This window comes from Natator depressus, chromosome 10, assembly GCF_965152275.1.
Source record: "Natator depressus isolate rNatDep1 chromosome 10, rNatDep2.hap1, whole genome shotgun sequence".
Classification (NCBI taxonomy): domain Eukaryota; kingdom Metazoa; phylum Chordata; order Testudines; family Cheloniidae; genus Natator; species Natator depressus.
Genome location: NC_134243.1, coordinates 62,035,305 through 62,052,550, shown reverse-complemented (window position 1 = coordinate 62,052,550; position 17,246 = coordinate 62,035,305). Strand labels below are relative to the sequence as shown.

General features: G+C 43.0%; 1 protein-coding gene across 1 annotated transcript in view; it reads left to right on the top strand.

Moving 5' to 3' along the window:
• Positions 1 to 217: 217 nt before the first annotated feature.
• Positions 218 to 17,246, top strand: part of TNFAIP8L3 (TNF alpha induced protein 8 like 3) — a 59,316-nt gene continuing 42,287 nt past the window's right edge. The window contains exon 1 of the mRNA XM_074964771.1: positions 218 to 431. Within this exon, the coding sequence (XP_074820872.1) occupies positions 380 to 431 (52 nt within the window). The 5' untranslated portion in view covers positions 218 to 379. The remainder of the gene's footprint in view (positions 432 to 17,246) is intronic.

Here is a 17,246-nt window from a genome sequence, read left to right as displayed (position 1 = left end):
CCCAGGGCTCTGCGTTATGAGGCTGGGCCGGGGCCCAAGCTCCCTGCCGCGCCAGCCAAGCTGGGGACGCTGCGGAGCCGCAGCCGGTGATTAGATCAGCCCATGTAACAAGTTTAGGGAGAGCGCTGAGCCTCCTCCTCCCGCCCCCTGTGCGCCCCCGAGGGGCCCGCCTGCCTCGCAGCCAATGGCACGGAGCGAGGCGGCTGCATGTGGCGGCGCTGACCCAGGGCCCGGGCTGGGAGGAGACAGGAGCGGAGCCGCCTGCGCTCCCTCGCTCACTCCGCTCTCCCCAGCTCCGGGCTGCACTTCTCCGCGCGGCGGCGGCGAGCCCAGGCTGCACGCGGCGCCCCTCGGAGCTGCTGCGGCGCGCGGCTGCACCATGGACTCGGACTCCGCGGAGCTGAGCGAAGGGGAGCTGCTCGCGCCTGCAGGTAGGGAGGGCGGCTGCCTGGACCCGGCTCCAGCCTGGAGGGTCGAGCTAGGCGCGGGGGGACGGCTCCGGTCACTTTACACGGTTGTTTTACAGCCACTTCAAGGGCAGGACCGAGCTGCGGGGGACTCGGAGCCGGGATGGCGTTTGCAGAGGGAAGCGGGGGCCCTAGAGGTCCCTGTGTGTGCCGGGGGAGCTGGAGGGGTCCTGAACCAGTCTCCTCCCTTGAGGGACTAAGCCAGCACCTGCCCCGTGCTGCCGGCGGGGGGCATTCCCAATGCAGCGCAAGAAGTTGCTCGCCACATGTGAGCCGGGGTGGAGGGTGGAATTATGGACACGTCAGGCTGGAAGGAGCCTCCAAAGGTCAAGTCCAACCCCCTGCACGGAGGCAGGATCAAGTGAATTTAGATCATCCCTGACAGGTGGTTGTCCAACCTGCTCTTAAAAACCTCCAAGGATGGGGATTCCACAATTGCCCTGGGGAGCTTAGGCCAGAGTTTAACTACTCTTAGAGTTAGAAAGTTTTTCCCCATATCTCACCTAAATCTCCTTTCCTGCAGCTTAAGCAGATTACTTCTTTTCCTACTTTCAGTGGAGAACAATTGGTCACTGTCCTCTTTATAACAACCCTTGACACGGTTGAAGACTTCTCAGACTAAACATGCCCATTATTTTTAACCTTTCCTCATAGTTTTCTAAAACTTCTATCAGTTTTGTTGTTGTCCTCTCTGGACTCCCTCCAATTTGCCCATATCTTGCCTCATTGGAATTGGACACAGTACTCCAGCTGAGGCCTGAGTGCTGACTACAGCCAGACAATTGCCTCCCATGCCTTACATACAATGCTCCTGTTAATACAACCCATACTAGCCTTTTTCACAACTACATCACATGGACAACTCCTGTTTGATTTATGATTCACTATCACCCCAGATCCTTTTCAGCAGTACTAATACCTAGCCATTCTCCATTTTGTACTTGCACATTTGATTTTCCTTTCTAAGTGAAATACTTTGCACTTGTCTTTATCCATAAGTCCTCCCCTGGTGCAGCAGCAGTGGGTTAGCAGGATCCAACAGGTGATGGACTCTGCCAAAGACAGAGAAGTCACTGTAGCTGCCCCTTGCACCTTTCCATTCCTCTGCAACTTCAGGGACAGAAAAAGCAATAACTCCCCTTTTTGTTGTCTGAAGAACTAAGACACTAGAATACAAGGCATTCAGCCAAATTCTGCTCCCTGTTACACCCACTCAGTTGAAGTCAAACTGGTTCCTCTGGTGTAACAGTGTGATTTGGCTTAGGGGGTTAAATTCTACCAGGGTATGTGTGACAAACTGAACATAACAGAGCTTGTCTGGTGACAGATCTGGTCCATTATCTGGTCCAATATAATATTCAGGAGCTGCATTTTTTTTCCTTTTTATCCAGAACTACAAATATTTCACCAAATATTTGGAAGGGAAGACTTTTCCCCCCTCAAGCCCAGACATGCAAAATCCTCAGGCTTTTATTTTTAGAGTGTCTTAACTTGTAACTGTCACAAAAACGTAAAACAGCTGCTTTCTGGTGGCTGGAGCTTGCATAGTTTTTAGGTAAGACTGAAAACCACTGATGGAAAAACACTTTCCTCTGCCATCCCCAACCGACCCACATCCCTAAGTAGTGAGCAAAATAAATGAGTAATCGTTGATTTGTCCAGTAATTGAAGGATGCCCAGCACAGGAAGTGAATAAAGACAGTTCCCTGTAATGCTGGATTTTACATTACTTTACAGTAGTTCTAGCTGCCAGTACATTGTTTTCCAATTTCAGTCCAAAGGGAAGAGTTGTACAATAGAAAGGTCCCCCACCCCCATACATATCTTCAGGTTTTAATTTCATACAATTTCTTGTTGGTAACCCTGACATCAACAAAGCTGTCTACTGTAGTGTCTCACAATGAAAGACTTTCTTACATATGACAGCAGATACATGATTTCTTAATCTAGTCCCCGGAAGGGCCTGATTCATCTGACTTACATTGGTGTAAATCAGGAGTGGCTCCTTTGAGTCAGTGTAGTCACACCAGCAAAAATATGTAAGCGAGATCAGAATCATACCCATGTTTATTGTTGTCTGACTTATGTGATTAGAGTAGACAGAGATGGAAAAGATCTATTAAGAAACATTGCAAAGCCTTCTCCTTTGAGAATGCCTTTCTACAGAAAGTGCCACTCACAATCCAAACGCCCCTTTTATTCCCAATCACCATTTCCCCTTCAAAAATAACCTAGCCCAAGCAGAGTTCCAATCCCTGTAAAGGGAAAAGTCCATTAGAGACTTTGTTATTGATTTTACAGCGATGGGTGACAGTATAGAACTCTAGAATAGATAGGTCCCCTCTGGTGAAGTCTCCTAAAAGTATAGGCTTGTTTCCTATAGATTATTTTTTACTTTTGGCCAGCCTAGTTTTACAATGAGGTAGATCTGCAAGTGATGTCCTGGTGCATATTTTATCATTTGTTTAATAGCTTTGTAAGGTAATAGACAAACATCAGGCTGTCCAGCTCCCCATGCCTCCTGCATTAAGGGAGTGCCCTGTCATGTGTTTTATATTCAGGCTGATATACCATTAAAATATATAATTTCTTCTCAATGATCACATCTTACTCACTGTTTTAAGTTACAAAGGAATGTCAGTATTAGAGACAAGCTGCTTTAAGACAGCTCCTACCAACAATTTGTGGAGATTAAGAGTTTATTTTTTTTAAATGGTTTAGAATTTGCCCTAAACACTTTTTCTCACAGACTGCTAATTTCCAGCAGTTAATGCTGAGCAATGTATTAAACCTCCCTTTCATCCATGCTGTCTTTCCTCCTTGTACAAAATCAAAAAAATCTGGTATCCCCAGTCATGCAGGGCAGCAGAATTAAACAGGTAGTATGTAATTCTTCAAAAGAAAAGCACTATAATGCTCTCCCCACCCTCTGCCTAAAGGACTTGTTTTACTAGCTGTTCCTTATTTGTTTGGATCCACATATGCTCTGAGAAAGCACTGTGTGGTTGGATTCTTTTTTTTTTTTTTGTCTTTTTCGCCTACTATTCCATATGTACATGCAGTATACGTGTGTATGTGGGTGTTTGATAATCATACTGTCAGTCACTACCAACGGCATAGAAATCTAGGGGTTCGCTTATTTCACAACCAGAGGAAAGGGAGGGTGGGGAGGAATTAGTCACTGCGGCACCCCGTGGCAGTGGCCAGAGGTATTCTGCGTGCAGAGCGTAGCAGCAGAATGCCTCCAGGATAGCCAGGAGATGCACATTCAGGGCAAAGTCCTGGTTCTGTTGAAGCCAATGGGAGTTTTGCCATTGACTTCAGTGAGACTAGGATTTCACTCTCAGAAGCAGCACATACACTTTTTAGATGTTTAGCATGCACTCCCTTCAGCACCATTCCTAGTTGGTGTATAGGGCAGGAGGGCCCTGGCCACTCAAGGACACTTAGATTGTAATCACTTTGGGCAGGGTCTGTCTTTTTACTGTGTTTGTACAGCACAGGGGGGTCCTGGTCTACTACTAGAGCTCCTAGGTGCTTCTGCAATATAAATACAAACCACTACCACCCCTTTAAGGATTGAAATACTCCAGCAGTGCTAGTCTTCGTCCTGCACCCCCACCCCTTGCATTCGGCGAGTGCAAACCCCAGCATTCTAGCAGCCCGCTGCCCAGGTACTGAAGTATGCACTTTCGCTGGTCCAGCTGGAGTCTAATCTCTACATTCCAGAAGTCTTGTTTCCTTCAATAACCAATTACAGCTGAGTCTACAAGAGGAGCAGGAGTACTTTTTTCCATGTTTATGAACATCACGGTGGTAACTTCACGTGGATGTTGTACACAAAAAGCTCCTTGAATGCAATAATGTGGGATAAATGTTAGTTGTACTTGAAAAATCATCATCTCCATACTAGAATATCCAGCCATCCGAGACTTGGCGTCCATCACAGCCTCTGTCTCATCCATCCCTACTTTGTACTCAAGCTAACTATTTTAAGATAAATATATTTGACTTTAGTGTCTGGACAGACTTGTCCCCACACTAGAAGTACCAGACATGTCTTCATGCTTTTCAACACACACATTGTATAACCCAGTTTATTAAGGGGGGAAAAGTTACACATTTTGACTACATCCCAAATTTCACAGTAGCACATACCCTGTCCAGCTTCATGATTTTTACTATAGACTAGCCATGCTTACTCCATAAAATGTGATCATCCTATGGAACCTTTCCCCGTCCCCAGAATTGAGCAAGTAATACTTAGGACATAACATAGCCACAGAATAAGAGTGACAGACATCTAGGGAGTATTCTATAAAAAGTCATTTTCAGAAGCAGAATCAAGTTTTTTAACTTCATACTGAAAAGATGCTGAAGAAATGAGAAGTTACCAGTGAAGGCCCTGATCCTGCAAAGGCTTCGTTTTAGGCATGTGTGTAGTCCCCTTGAAATCAGCGGGCCTAATTTAAAATCTATGAAGACTAAGCCCCTGTGCTAATCTGGTCCATTTTTCTGCAGAAAACAGGCCATAGAATTTCAAGTTGCCTGCAGTAGTCATGGTATGTCATTGGTGTCACGGAGTGAGTGACAGAAAGAGAGAAGGGCAGATCCTCATCTGCTAGCTATCTCAATTTACACCAGTCTTCTATCATATTGGTTTTAAAACGTATTACAAGCTCCTAGCTCAGAATACAGACTGCTGCTTTTTTTTTTTTTTTTTTTTAAACAGAGAAGTACTGCATTTATACTCTGATCACATGAGGACAAAGGGCTAAATTACACCACTCTCTCTCCTATAAGGCAATGTAAGGCCCCTTCTCCCCCCATGAAAGTTTATTCTATCACAAGCCTGATTCTGGAGCCCTTTTTAGACCAAACTCTCTCAGTGATCAATGGGAATTTGGCCCAGGCACGACAGCAGCTACGGTCCCATGTAGAGTTCTCAACTGGTGAATGGGTTTTATGGAATATTAACACTTCACAGTTTAGGATTTTGTATGCTGCCAGTGGCCAAAGCAAGTATACACTATGGACAAAATTCCTGGCCCTGTTGAAGTAAGAGGCAGTTCTGCTATTGACTTCAATGAATTAGGATTTTCCCCTATCAATTCAGGCACAAAAAGCTTAATGCATATTAAAAATTGATAAATTATCTAAACTCTACCATGGGAAATAAATATGCAATTAGTAAACAGTATCAGATTTTAAAATGATTCATTAATATAAATAGGGCTCTAAAAACAGTCATTATTTATTTGGAGCTGACCAGTTATGTTATTTAATTTGGACTGCTTAGCAAGTCATTGTCTGCAAATCATTTACCATATTATATGATCTGCATACACATTTGTGTGTGAGCAGCACAAGTGTGTTTTGTATTTTATCTGGATAAGTACAATCAAAAGCCATTCTAGACAGAGCCAAGATACTTTTGTAAACAGACTTATTTTAGATCTTAGATCTTGGGAGACAGGCCAGTCCTTGCTTACAGACAGCCCCCCAACTGAAGCAAATACTCACCAGCAACCACACAGCACACAACAAAAACACTAACCCAGGAACCTATCCTTGCAACAAAGCCCGTTGCCAACTGTGTCCACGTATCTATTCAGGGGACACCACCATAGGGCCTAATCACATCAGCCACACTATCAGAGGCTCGTTCACCTGCACATCTACCAATGTGATATATGCCATCATGTGCCAGCAATGCCCCTCTGCCATGTACATTGGCCAAACTGGACAGTCTCTACATAAAAGAATAAATGGACACAAATCAGACGTCAAGAATTATAACATTCAAAAACTAGTCGGAGAACACTTCAATCTCTCTGGTCACTCGATTACAGACCTAAAAGTGGCAATTCTTCAACAAAAAAACTTCAGAAACAGACTCCAACAAGAGACTGCTGAATTGGAATTAATTTGCAAACTGGACACCATTAACTTAGGCTTGAATAAAGACTGGGAGTGGATGTGTCATTACACAAAGTAAAACTATTTCCCCCTGTTTATTTTCCCCCCCTTTCCCCCCGCCCCTACTGTTCCTCAGACGTTCTTGTCAACTGCTGGAAATGACCCACCTTGATTATCACTACAAAAGGTTTTTTTTTCTCTCCTGCTGGTAATAGCTCACCTTACCTGATCACTCTCGTTACAGCCATTGTTTCATGTTCTCTGTGTATATAAATCTCCCCACTGTATTTTCCACTGCATGCATCCGATGAAGTGAGCTGTAGCTCACGAAAGCTTATGCTCAGATAAATTTGTTAGTCTCTAAGGTGCCACAAGTACTCCTTTTCTTTTTGCAGACTTATTTAGAAACAGAAAAGTAGTGTTATAAATAGTAATGTTAAAATATCCTGGGGCAAAGTTCTTCGAGTTGGGAATTATGGAGGTTATGCAGCATTGAAACTGTATCTGCAATGTTTGCAACTACTTTTTGGAATGGCACAGTGATCATTTGTGGAATTTATGTGGCCATAAAGGCTGTACTTTATCAGGGTGAAAACCTGGGATTTGTTTTTTATTTATATTTTAGCAAGTTTTTTTTGCCTTTCTGTAACAAAGGTCTGAATCAGCAAACTGGGAAGTGTAATAGGGTCTAGTCAGGAAGAATCTGGTAAGACATTTACACAACAAATAAGCAGTATTCATAAACACTGGGAAAAGCAATTGACATGTTGCATAAAAGCCACTGTGCATTGCTTCAGGGCTGCACTCACCAACAGTGTACCCAGCTACTTGGATAATGGCAAAGGGCTCTGTTCACCCCTCTGCTGGAAGGCACAGAGAGGTTAGCAAAGCTGGATGAAAAGTGACAGAAGTATGGAGTAAAGTGGAGTTGATGCAACATAGTCCTGCCTTTCCCTGGAAACCTGTAGAAGCCCCTCTGTGACCTAGGGTTGAGGACATAGTGTAAGCAGGGGGAAGGCCAGGGAGCAGCTGTTTCTCATGCAGCTATTGGATCCTGGGACAAAACTGCCAGGAAACTGCAAAGGCTTCATTTTAAGCATGTGAGTAATCCCTTCAAAGTCAGTGAGCCTACTCTTTGTAGATTTTAAAGCTATGGTGATAATCTAGTTCATCCTTGTGCATAACACAAGCCATAGAATTTCATGGGGATGGCCCTTCCTGGACATGGGTTAGAATCTGCAAGATGATGCTCTATTTACCACATTAATCCTTGGAATCTACAGTGTTTGCAGGCTGCAACTCTTTCTCCCATCCAAGTGGCCACTACTCTCTATCCAGTGGGAACTCCAAGTTTAAGTCATGGAGTTTGGTTGGTTTCCATGATGGAAGAGTCAGTCAGACCTCAAACGTGCTGTTACTTTACCTTAGCAATTGCTGCATCACATAACCATTTGTTACTGTGCTGTAGTGTTGGTTCCTCAAACTGATGGTTTGCTTCTGTTTGGAATTTAAGGCTTAATTTTATGAACACTCAATAGAAAGCAATGTACTATTCTCGGGCACTTCTCATTGTAGCTGCTGACAAATCAGAAGTGAATTCTCTTACTTCTACCTCTCTCACTGCTCTGCTAACTGGCTTATCACACAATCTTGATTTTTCAGCCTCATTCTGCCTTGGTCTCCCAAGGCTGTGCATGGACAGTTGCTGGGCAACACAGATTATGTGCTATCAGTGATACTACCTCTCATAACTGATAATGAAGTCCTTCCTCACTGCCCAGGCAGCGTGCTGTTTTTCCTTCCTTTGCATCAAGAAAATTCGGGGAGCTGATTTCTGTCATTTCCTTCCTGCGGCTGCACTTAAAGATTCGATGATGTTTCATGTAATAACACAAAACGCCCTACGGTTCCAGGTGGACACAGTCTTCTCCACTTCTTTCATGTGCTGCATTGCAGAAAGCTGTTCAACCACCATTGTGTTACACTTCAGAGGTGAATGTTTATTTCACACAGGGTGGTGTGAGATTTAGTTTTTGCGGGTATAACACGGAGCTCCGCTGTTGGAAGTTCCAGTAGAAGTGAAATTCATAGGGCTTGTGTTTTTTAGGGTTTATTAATTTCATTTGTCATGGTTTAGTTTTAGCAATTTGAGTTTTATGTAGATGCCCAAAAACTCATAGTTTTATGGGTTTTTCTTTTTCTTTGTATATACTATTTGTTATGTATATTCGTTCCTCATTTCAGCAGTATATACTGTAATGAGTAATTTCTTTCTAATGTTCCCCAGTGTGCTTTAATGTAGTGCTGTTTCTAACAGCACTACATTAAAATGCACTAGGCAACCTTTAATGCACACCAACAGGTCTACACAGACCAATTAATACACAACACTTCAGTGTGCTTTAGAAGTCATATACCTGTTGTCCAGATTGCTGTTCTGTGTAGACAAGCTGCTAGATCCAAGTAACCATTTCTGGTGTTTCCAGTGCTTATTGGATAAACACCAATTTAATTTGTTTTATATTGGGGGTATTTTATAGGTTAAACCTAAAGTAAGAAGCTCTACTTCTGTACCATAATAATCTGCTAAATAAGGACACAAATAAAATCCTATGAAAGATTATTATTTATCTGATAGCTATCTTTCCTCTGTTTTGATTTGGCCAAGAAAACCTTGACATTTGCCTAAGGTTAAAGGAAATAATGCAGAGTTACATTTTTCATTTTAACCCTGAATGTTTATATTTACATTTGTAACCCCTTGGGAGTTAAGTGCTTGACAAGCCCACTAGGCACCTATCTGCATCTAAAGGCACCTAAATATCTTTTAAAATATGGCCATTAGTTCTTGGACTAACTGCAGTTGGTTAGGTTTTTCAGACTTCACCCCATCCTCCCCCAATAACTAGACCTTATCTCTGTCAAAAAATGCTCATGAGCCAGTATATCTAACCTACATACGATTATACACTTTGTCCATCTTTTCTCCCCTTAACATATACTTGTTTTTAAGAACATATTGATATATTAGTCATTACAGCTTAATTTCGGGTATCATCCTCGTAAGAAGGAATTTGGCATTATCAGGACAGACATGGCTGAGATTTCTCTTACTGGACCACTAAAAGGAGATCAGTCTATTTATCTAAATGCAATTGCCACTAAGGTTCCTTCTCAGAGCACTAATCTTATAGAGATCACACTGAGTAGATGGAAAGCCAGGAACAAAACAGATTCATAAGATAGATGAATACCGGTACCCACCAAAATTCCAGGCTTCTGCCATTAATTTTTGGAGTAAGTGAGGTGTCTGAAGGTTGAGAGCAGCTCCAGCAGTCAGTTGTTGATCTGCTGGTATTCAGTTATCCTCCAGACCAGTGTACCTTCTGCTGTTCTCCAAGGAGGTTGGGGGAGAGATTAAGTTTCTTTTTAAACTATATAAAATCGTTAATTTCAGCAAGCTGTAAAAGAAAATTGCACTGATTTTGGTTTGTGCAAGTGGTTTAAAGTTCAGTTATAAGAAGGGTGACTTCTCAGAAAGTAAAAGACCAGATTATGGCCTTAGGAACCAGTGTCATTTTAGGGTCGATACTGCAGATAACACCATAGCATGGCAGAATCTGGAGACATTCTGCCTGCAGTGAATACGGGCAGGTAGAATTCTACAAGACGGAAACATGAGGGGTGTCAACACCCATTAAAAAAAGAATAGCATGTGCTCCTCCCACCTTTGAGGATGCCAAAAGGCAGTGCAGGACCAGGGCCATGACTCTGCCCCTCCTCTTGGGTGTCTAAGGCCACTGATGCTGCTGAGTCCATTGTACCTTGATCTCAGGATTGTTGTAGCCAAAATTTTGGCTACAACCTGTCACCTTTACTCCGCTGTGTAGGAGCAACTTTACTCCATTACGCAGCTGTGTAGGAGCAATTGGAAAGCTCCTTTGCTGTATTTCCACCTTTCATATCTCCAAAGTCCACCTTTCTCCATTGCTAATACCAGGATCATCTCTCATCTTAATTATTTTAACTTTTCCCCTCTCTGGCCTCGCTGCCTCTCACTCAAGGCTCATATCTTGCTACTGAAGCCATCTGCTCCTGGTGCTCTGTCCCTGTCACACCCTTCCTTCTGCAAATTCCCCCATTGACAAGCTCCTCATCTTTGTTTCTCAGGCCCTGCATAATTTCCCCTTTTCCCCCCACCCTCCCATCTGTGTCATTTCCACACATACTTAATTCTCTTTGCATTCTTTCCACTCCTCTCTCCTTTGTTTCTCTCCTCCCATTCTTGGCTTCATCCTTCTGCTATTGAGACAGACAGTGGGTCTGTCAATAGTTTATATGTCATGACAGTAGAAAATTGTTAAGAGGAAAAAATCATATTCCCTTTGTAGTCAGTAGAGATAGAAATTGGTTGTTCTCAGCAGGTTGACGTTATCTCACCCCTATAATAAAGGGCAATGGACTTGGTTAGCAAGGTTGTTTAAAGAAAAGAGATCAAGAAGGATTTTGAAATTCTGAATGGGCAGACATGTAGGAACCTGCCAGAGAATGAGACAGACAGCACACCTGAGCAAACAATCGTGTGGGGAAAACGAGCGTAACCTAACCTTAATATGATAATGGATATGAAACATTTGGACTTCAGCAGCAGATCAGGTGAGGGAGATACATGTATCTGGCTCTGGACACAGCAGCATGAGGCTGTCAGACTGACCAAGGGAGGTCAGAGAAGGGAATTGCTTTCCAGCTATGTAAATTTTCCTTTCTCAGTAGAGAGGCTAAGGGATGCCTGCCTCTCCGGGCTTTGGCATAGTATTCATATGAATTACATTATGAAGACAGTCTGAGTAACAGTCTCTTTCCATTTTTAGAGAATCTTTTAAAAAGAGTTTGTTGTGTGGCATTTCACACAGACTGGCCCCAAAAAGAGCAAAGTTCTTCAACCTCTGAGGAGAAGGCGCAAAGGCAAGAGGTATCTGGAGCCAGTCCTTACTCGGTCTCTGGCCAAAGCGCATGGACAAGGGTAGCCTCTTCCAGTGAAGTGTCTTGCAGAGGTCTAGCACATGCACACCTACGAGACGACACCTAGGGACCCAAAAGGAGGAGAATGTGAGTTGGTGGAAGTGTGAGCAAAAGTGAGTTGCAACCTTTGCTCTGGTCCTCATCCAAGAGCTCACTCCCCTCCACTTCTGATACCATCTTAAACCCACTTTTTCAGGAAATCCTTCCTCCTCCTCATTGCTGTCGTGTGTGATTTGGTCTTGCCTGAATGAGATAAATTTGGATTCACAGCATACATGTTCCCTGAAGTTCCATGTAAATTTACATCACTTTATACTGTGAGTAGTTAATGATTGTTGCTCTGACGTGGAATGCAGTTTGTTTGCTTTGCACAGCTCACTTAGGCACAAATTCCCTTAGCACAATCCTAGAGGGGTACAAGAGACTTGTAGCAGCTGGATTTCTGTTAATACCATCATTCCATTTCCTTATTTTATCAGAAATAAATGGAGTTAGATTTTCTTGCGATTACCATAAATCAGCAGTGAGGTGGTGGAAAGGCACAACAAAAATACCTCTGCCGCCTGCACCCTGAAATACAGAAGCATCACCTGACCTGCAGAATAACCGTACGAGGCAACCACAACTGTACAAGGTTTATCGATTATACCCCAGCATACGCTGGGGCCTGAGACAACATTTCTATAAATATGGTTACATTTTCCTGTAGCCACATTTGATGGAAATCCATATCAGATATGTTCCATTATAATAAACTGGTAATTGTGGGATAGTTTATTTTTCATACTTCTGAGAAAGAGAGGGAAGAGGTGGTTAAGCTTCTTACTGGTGAAAATAATTTAGATGCTTATTTAGATCATCCCTGGCAACAATGCAAGCAAATTCTCTGCTGTACTGACCATATGGTTATATAAAAAGAGATTAAAAAGTTGCTTGAGAATAAAACCCTTAGACACTAAACTAGCTTTTGTAGCAATATTTTGTCCAGTTAATCAAGTGTTTTTTATAATCTTTACAAGCAGCTTTGATTATGAAGTTGAATGTTACAGGCTTCCAGTCTAATGCAGAGTGAATATTTTAAAAATGGTATTAAAGTCTACAAGCATAGTCATTCCAGGAAAGAAGTTTATTTTATAAGAGCACGTAACTATTCACATAACAAAGAGACAACAGTTTACAGAATACAGGCTATTAGCTTTTTGGTGCTTGTATGTAATTCCATTAACAGCTGCTTCTCATTACCTTTAATGGGAAACACATATGCACACCAACAGAACAGATCTTTTAAATCATTTTACACATTTCAAACAAATCTGAAAGACTAAAATTGCTGGGACAGATTCTGTCCTGTATCTCCCGAGAGGCACAGCTGTGGGACAAAGGGAAAGGAGACCCCGAGTCAACTTTGTGCCACCTGGATTCTGGGCTGCTGTCAGGGCCAGAACAGCCCAGAATTTGAGCAATCCCCCAGCCTGCCTCCCCACAACTGTCTATGGACAGCACCACAGCCCAGAAACCCTGCAGCCTAGGGGCAGAATGGGTTACATATAGCAGCCCGATGCTGCTTCTGTGCTAGGAGAATTCCCCCTAACCCTTTGCAGCTCCTTTCCAGCTCTTGAAGCTGCATATATGGACTGGGGTGGGAGTCAGAATAGGTGCCACTGGCTTTACTAACATGTTTTCAGTATTTATAAGTTAATGTGAAATTCACTTAGACACACACATGCACACACACCTGTTCCATGCAAAAAACCAAAGCTAGTGTTAATACAGCTGTCACTTTGAAATCCAGATTTCAAAAAAGGTAAAAAGCAAGATTTTGCAATGTTAAAACTGAGAAGTCACACCCCCAGAAAGTCAGGAATTCTAGAGCTGAGTCTGAAAGTTTCTTCCCCTGCCTCCTCCTGCTTATGTCATAATGTACAGAATAAAAAGGAATCACATTATGGGAGAACATTCTCCTGCACACAAAAGGGAGTTAGACACCATGCGCTACGTTGGCTGCAAAACTGATCTGACTGGTTCAGGGAGGACCACCCAGAGAAATAATGATCTGCCTCTACAGTGCCACAGATTGTACACCACTCACCCCTTCCTGCTGCCAGTGTAGCATTGGAAAAGTTGACAGCTACATTGTAGCTAGAAGTGAGCCGCCTAGCCCATGTAGACAGGCTTGCACTAGCTCGGCTCAAATTCCCATGCTAAAAATAGCTGTGTGGCAGTTGTGGCACCAGTGTAGGTTTGGACTAGCCACTCAGGGGGTAGAGTGGGTACAAGCCTCTGCTGATACACAAATATCCACACTGCTATTTTTAGGACACTAGCTCAAATTGAGCTAATACAAGCCTGTCTACCTGGGCTGGAGGGCTTGCTCCCAGCTGCAATGTAGACGTAGCCACGTTGTGAAGTGGCAACTTTCTGATATTCCAAGAGGCAAACATTGGATTAAAGAGGTGCACAGATCTCAGTTACAATGTCAAAGGGATGAACAGTAGGTTGGCCAAACTGTACATTTGGAAAACCGTACATTAGGAAAGTAGACAGATCCTCTTTAAAGCCCAGAGTTAATATAAATACTTAATCGTTGGTATGGGACTGGGAGATAGGGAAATCTTGCAAAAGTTTGCTTAATGATGCAAAATTGAGTGTGTCTGATGATGGTCCCTTCTGACCTTAAAAGTCTATGAGACAGTCAGGAGAGCTGAGTTCTAATCCCACCACTGCCATTTACCTGCTATATAACCTTGAGCAATTCATTTAAACTCTGTTTCCCCTCCCACCTTTTGTCTGCCTTGTCTGTTTAGATTTTAAGCTCTTTGGGGGCAGGAACTGCCCCTCCCTTTGTGTTTTTACAGTGCCTACTACAAGGGGCCCCAATCCCAGTTATACAAATAAATAGAAAGTAAAACGAATGCAATGCACTGGGAGAATGATAGTAATTGTAAAATTCATTAATACAGTTGCCATAATATATCAGTCATGAAAATTTCACAATAGCCAAAAGCCAAGAAGCAATTTCATATCTGACACTTGCTCTTAAACACCAAGGATATATATGCTTTCTGTGCTGGGTGGAGTAAGGGAAGTAAGGGCAATAAATTGCTCAAAGGAGATTGCTGTATGGAAACTAATTAATCTTAACCACACTTGACATCTTAAAACAAATGATTAGATAATTCTTTAACAAGCCATGCCAAAGCAAAGGAATGCTACAAGTAATGATAGGAAATTCCTATTTTCCCTTTTAAAAAAGCAGCTCAAGAGAAATCAGCAACATATTTCCATCCTTCTATTTGCTTCTGATTCAGATTGTCTAGCTATGTGGCAGAAAGCATGTTTGGAATAAAAATAGAATCCACAAATTGAAACTATATGTTTTTTTAAGCACACAGTTCTTGTACTGAACTAGAGAGAGAAGCCCTTTCACTGAAGGATAAGTTACCAGAAGAAAATGTTTGCCACTGTTAGCACGTTCATGACCATTAGCATGTTTTCTACTGTAGCGGGGATCTTCCAGGTTTACTCCCTGCAAATTAGGGATGGGCTTCAACAGTAAAGATCAAGTCCAGATCTGAACTCTGCAAAATTCAGCGACTGGAATTGGATGCAGGGTTTTGGTTTGGGCCCATCTTTACTGTTGGTTTGTTGTATACTCTGCAGCTCGAGGTTTTAAGCATCTAACGTAGCTGAGTTAAACAGCCTGGAAGCCAACAGGCCAACTCACCAGCCAGCGTATCTAAAACCACTCCCAACAGCATGCATATTTCAGTCCCGTTTCTTCAGGGCTTGAGTTTTAGTTCTCCCAAATAGACAAAACAGTTTAATGTAAATTCTATGAACCATGTGCCATCCCCTGGCCCAGAGTCTTCTGCTGGAGTATCTACTCCTTGCAGGTCTCACTCCTCAAAACCCTTTGCCTGAGAGTTAAGGAGAGTCTTTCTGCCTCCTTTTGTTTAGGTTTTCCTCCAACAACTGCATTTTTATCCTACAGCAGGGGTTGGCAACCTTTCAGAAGTGGTGTGCCGAGTCTTCATTTATGCACTCTAATTTAAGGTTTTGCGTGCCAGTAATACATTTTAATGTTTAATGTTTAATGTTTAATGTTAGAAGGTCTCTTTCTATAAGTCTAATATATATAATTAAACTATTGTTGTATGTAAAGTAAATAAGGCTTTTAAAGTGTTTAAGAAGCTTCATTTAAAATCAAATTAAAATGCAGAGCCCCCCAGACCGGTGGCCAGGATCCGGGCAGTGTGAGTGCCACTGAAAAATCAGCTTGCATGCTGCCTTTGGCACGCATGCCATAGGTTGCCTACCCCTGTCCTACAGGATTGTGCTCACAAGCCAAACCTCAGGCTGCCCTTTATACCCGGGCAGGTCTAGTTCTAAGTCACCCAGCCTCCATCAGCTGATCCCAGGATTTACTCCCTTTCACCTAGAGAACTGGGCTGAGCCTGACACAAGGTGCATCTGAGCCACATCCCCATTAGAGAGAGAGCTCGGGGTATACACAACCCTTCATTAACAGAGCTGAAACAACAGCGTTTGGCCTGTAGCAACACAGGAGTAGAATTCCCTGCCATACAGCCCTTTCAGTGGATATGCTGGTCATACATCTCTCATTCTGAAGAGCCACTGCTCAGACTACTACAATTACAATTATTGCCAACCCCAAGCATTAAAAAAAAATAAATCAGGAGACTGGGGCTCTTGCTATTTGCCTTCTGGTTTGAGCCTTTAGGGAACTCGGGTCATGTTTTCAAGCGGGCTTAAATATATGAAAAGTGAGATTCTGTCATAATCACTTGTTTCCATGAACTGGAGTTTTAAATATGAGTTAGCAACACTGCCTGGGGATTCAGTTTAGAGGACTTAGGGGTTTTTTAATACCGTTAGCTTTCATGAATTTAATTAAAAAGGTACATTTCACTTATTCTGCCAAGCCTCTAGGGCACAGCTTGGCATTAGGGTATTTGGAGGCCCGCAAGCATTGCGGTGTTAGGGTTACATAACACGTCTGAAACGATCCAGTGTCTCCATCTTGATTGCCAAAATATTTAAAGGAATAACATGGCAATGTCAAGCATGTTGTAGCATCTTTCAAATAACTAAAGGTTTAAATACAGTAACTCCTCGCTTAACATTGTAGTTATGTTCCTGAAAAATGCAACTTTAAGCGAAACGATGTTAAGCGACTCCAATTTCCCCATAAGAATTAATGTAAATGGGGGGGGGTTAGGTTCCAGGGAAATTTTTTTCACCAGACAAAAAACTATATTTTATACACACACACTATAAGGTTTAAACAAACAATTTAGTACTGCACACAGTGATGATGATTATGAAGCTTGGTTGAGGTGGAGGAGTCAGAGGGTGGGATATTTCCCAGGGAATGCCTTACTGCTAAACGATGAACTAGCCTTCGGCTGAGCCCTCAAGGGTTAACGCGTTGTTGTTAATGTAGCTTTACACGCTACAAGGCAGCACAAACGGAGGAAGGGAAGACAGATGTGCATTGCCCCTTTAAGTACGCTGACACCACATTCTTTTTAAGGGCAATGTACTTAGATCAGGAAGTTGAGACAGCAGCTGTGGCCAGGAAGCTCTCTCCCTCCTGAGCCCTGTTGTGTCTCCCCCTGCTCTACAGATGGGGTAAGCAGGGGGCAGGAGTAGGGGGAAGGGGGACACCCTGACTTTAGTTCCTCTCTTCCCCCCTCCCCTGCATGGCAAGCAGGAGGCTCCAGGTAGCAGCTCCAAGGCAGAGGGCAGGAGCAGCACACAGCAGTGGGTGGGGGACTGACAGCTGAACTGCCAGCAATTGGTAACCTGCTGGGCAGC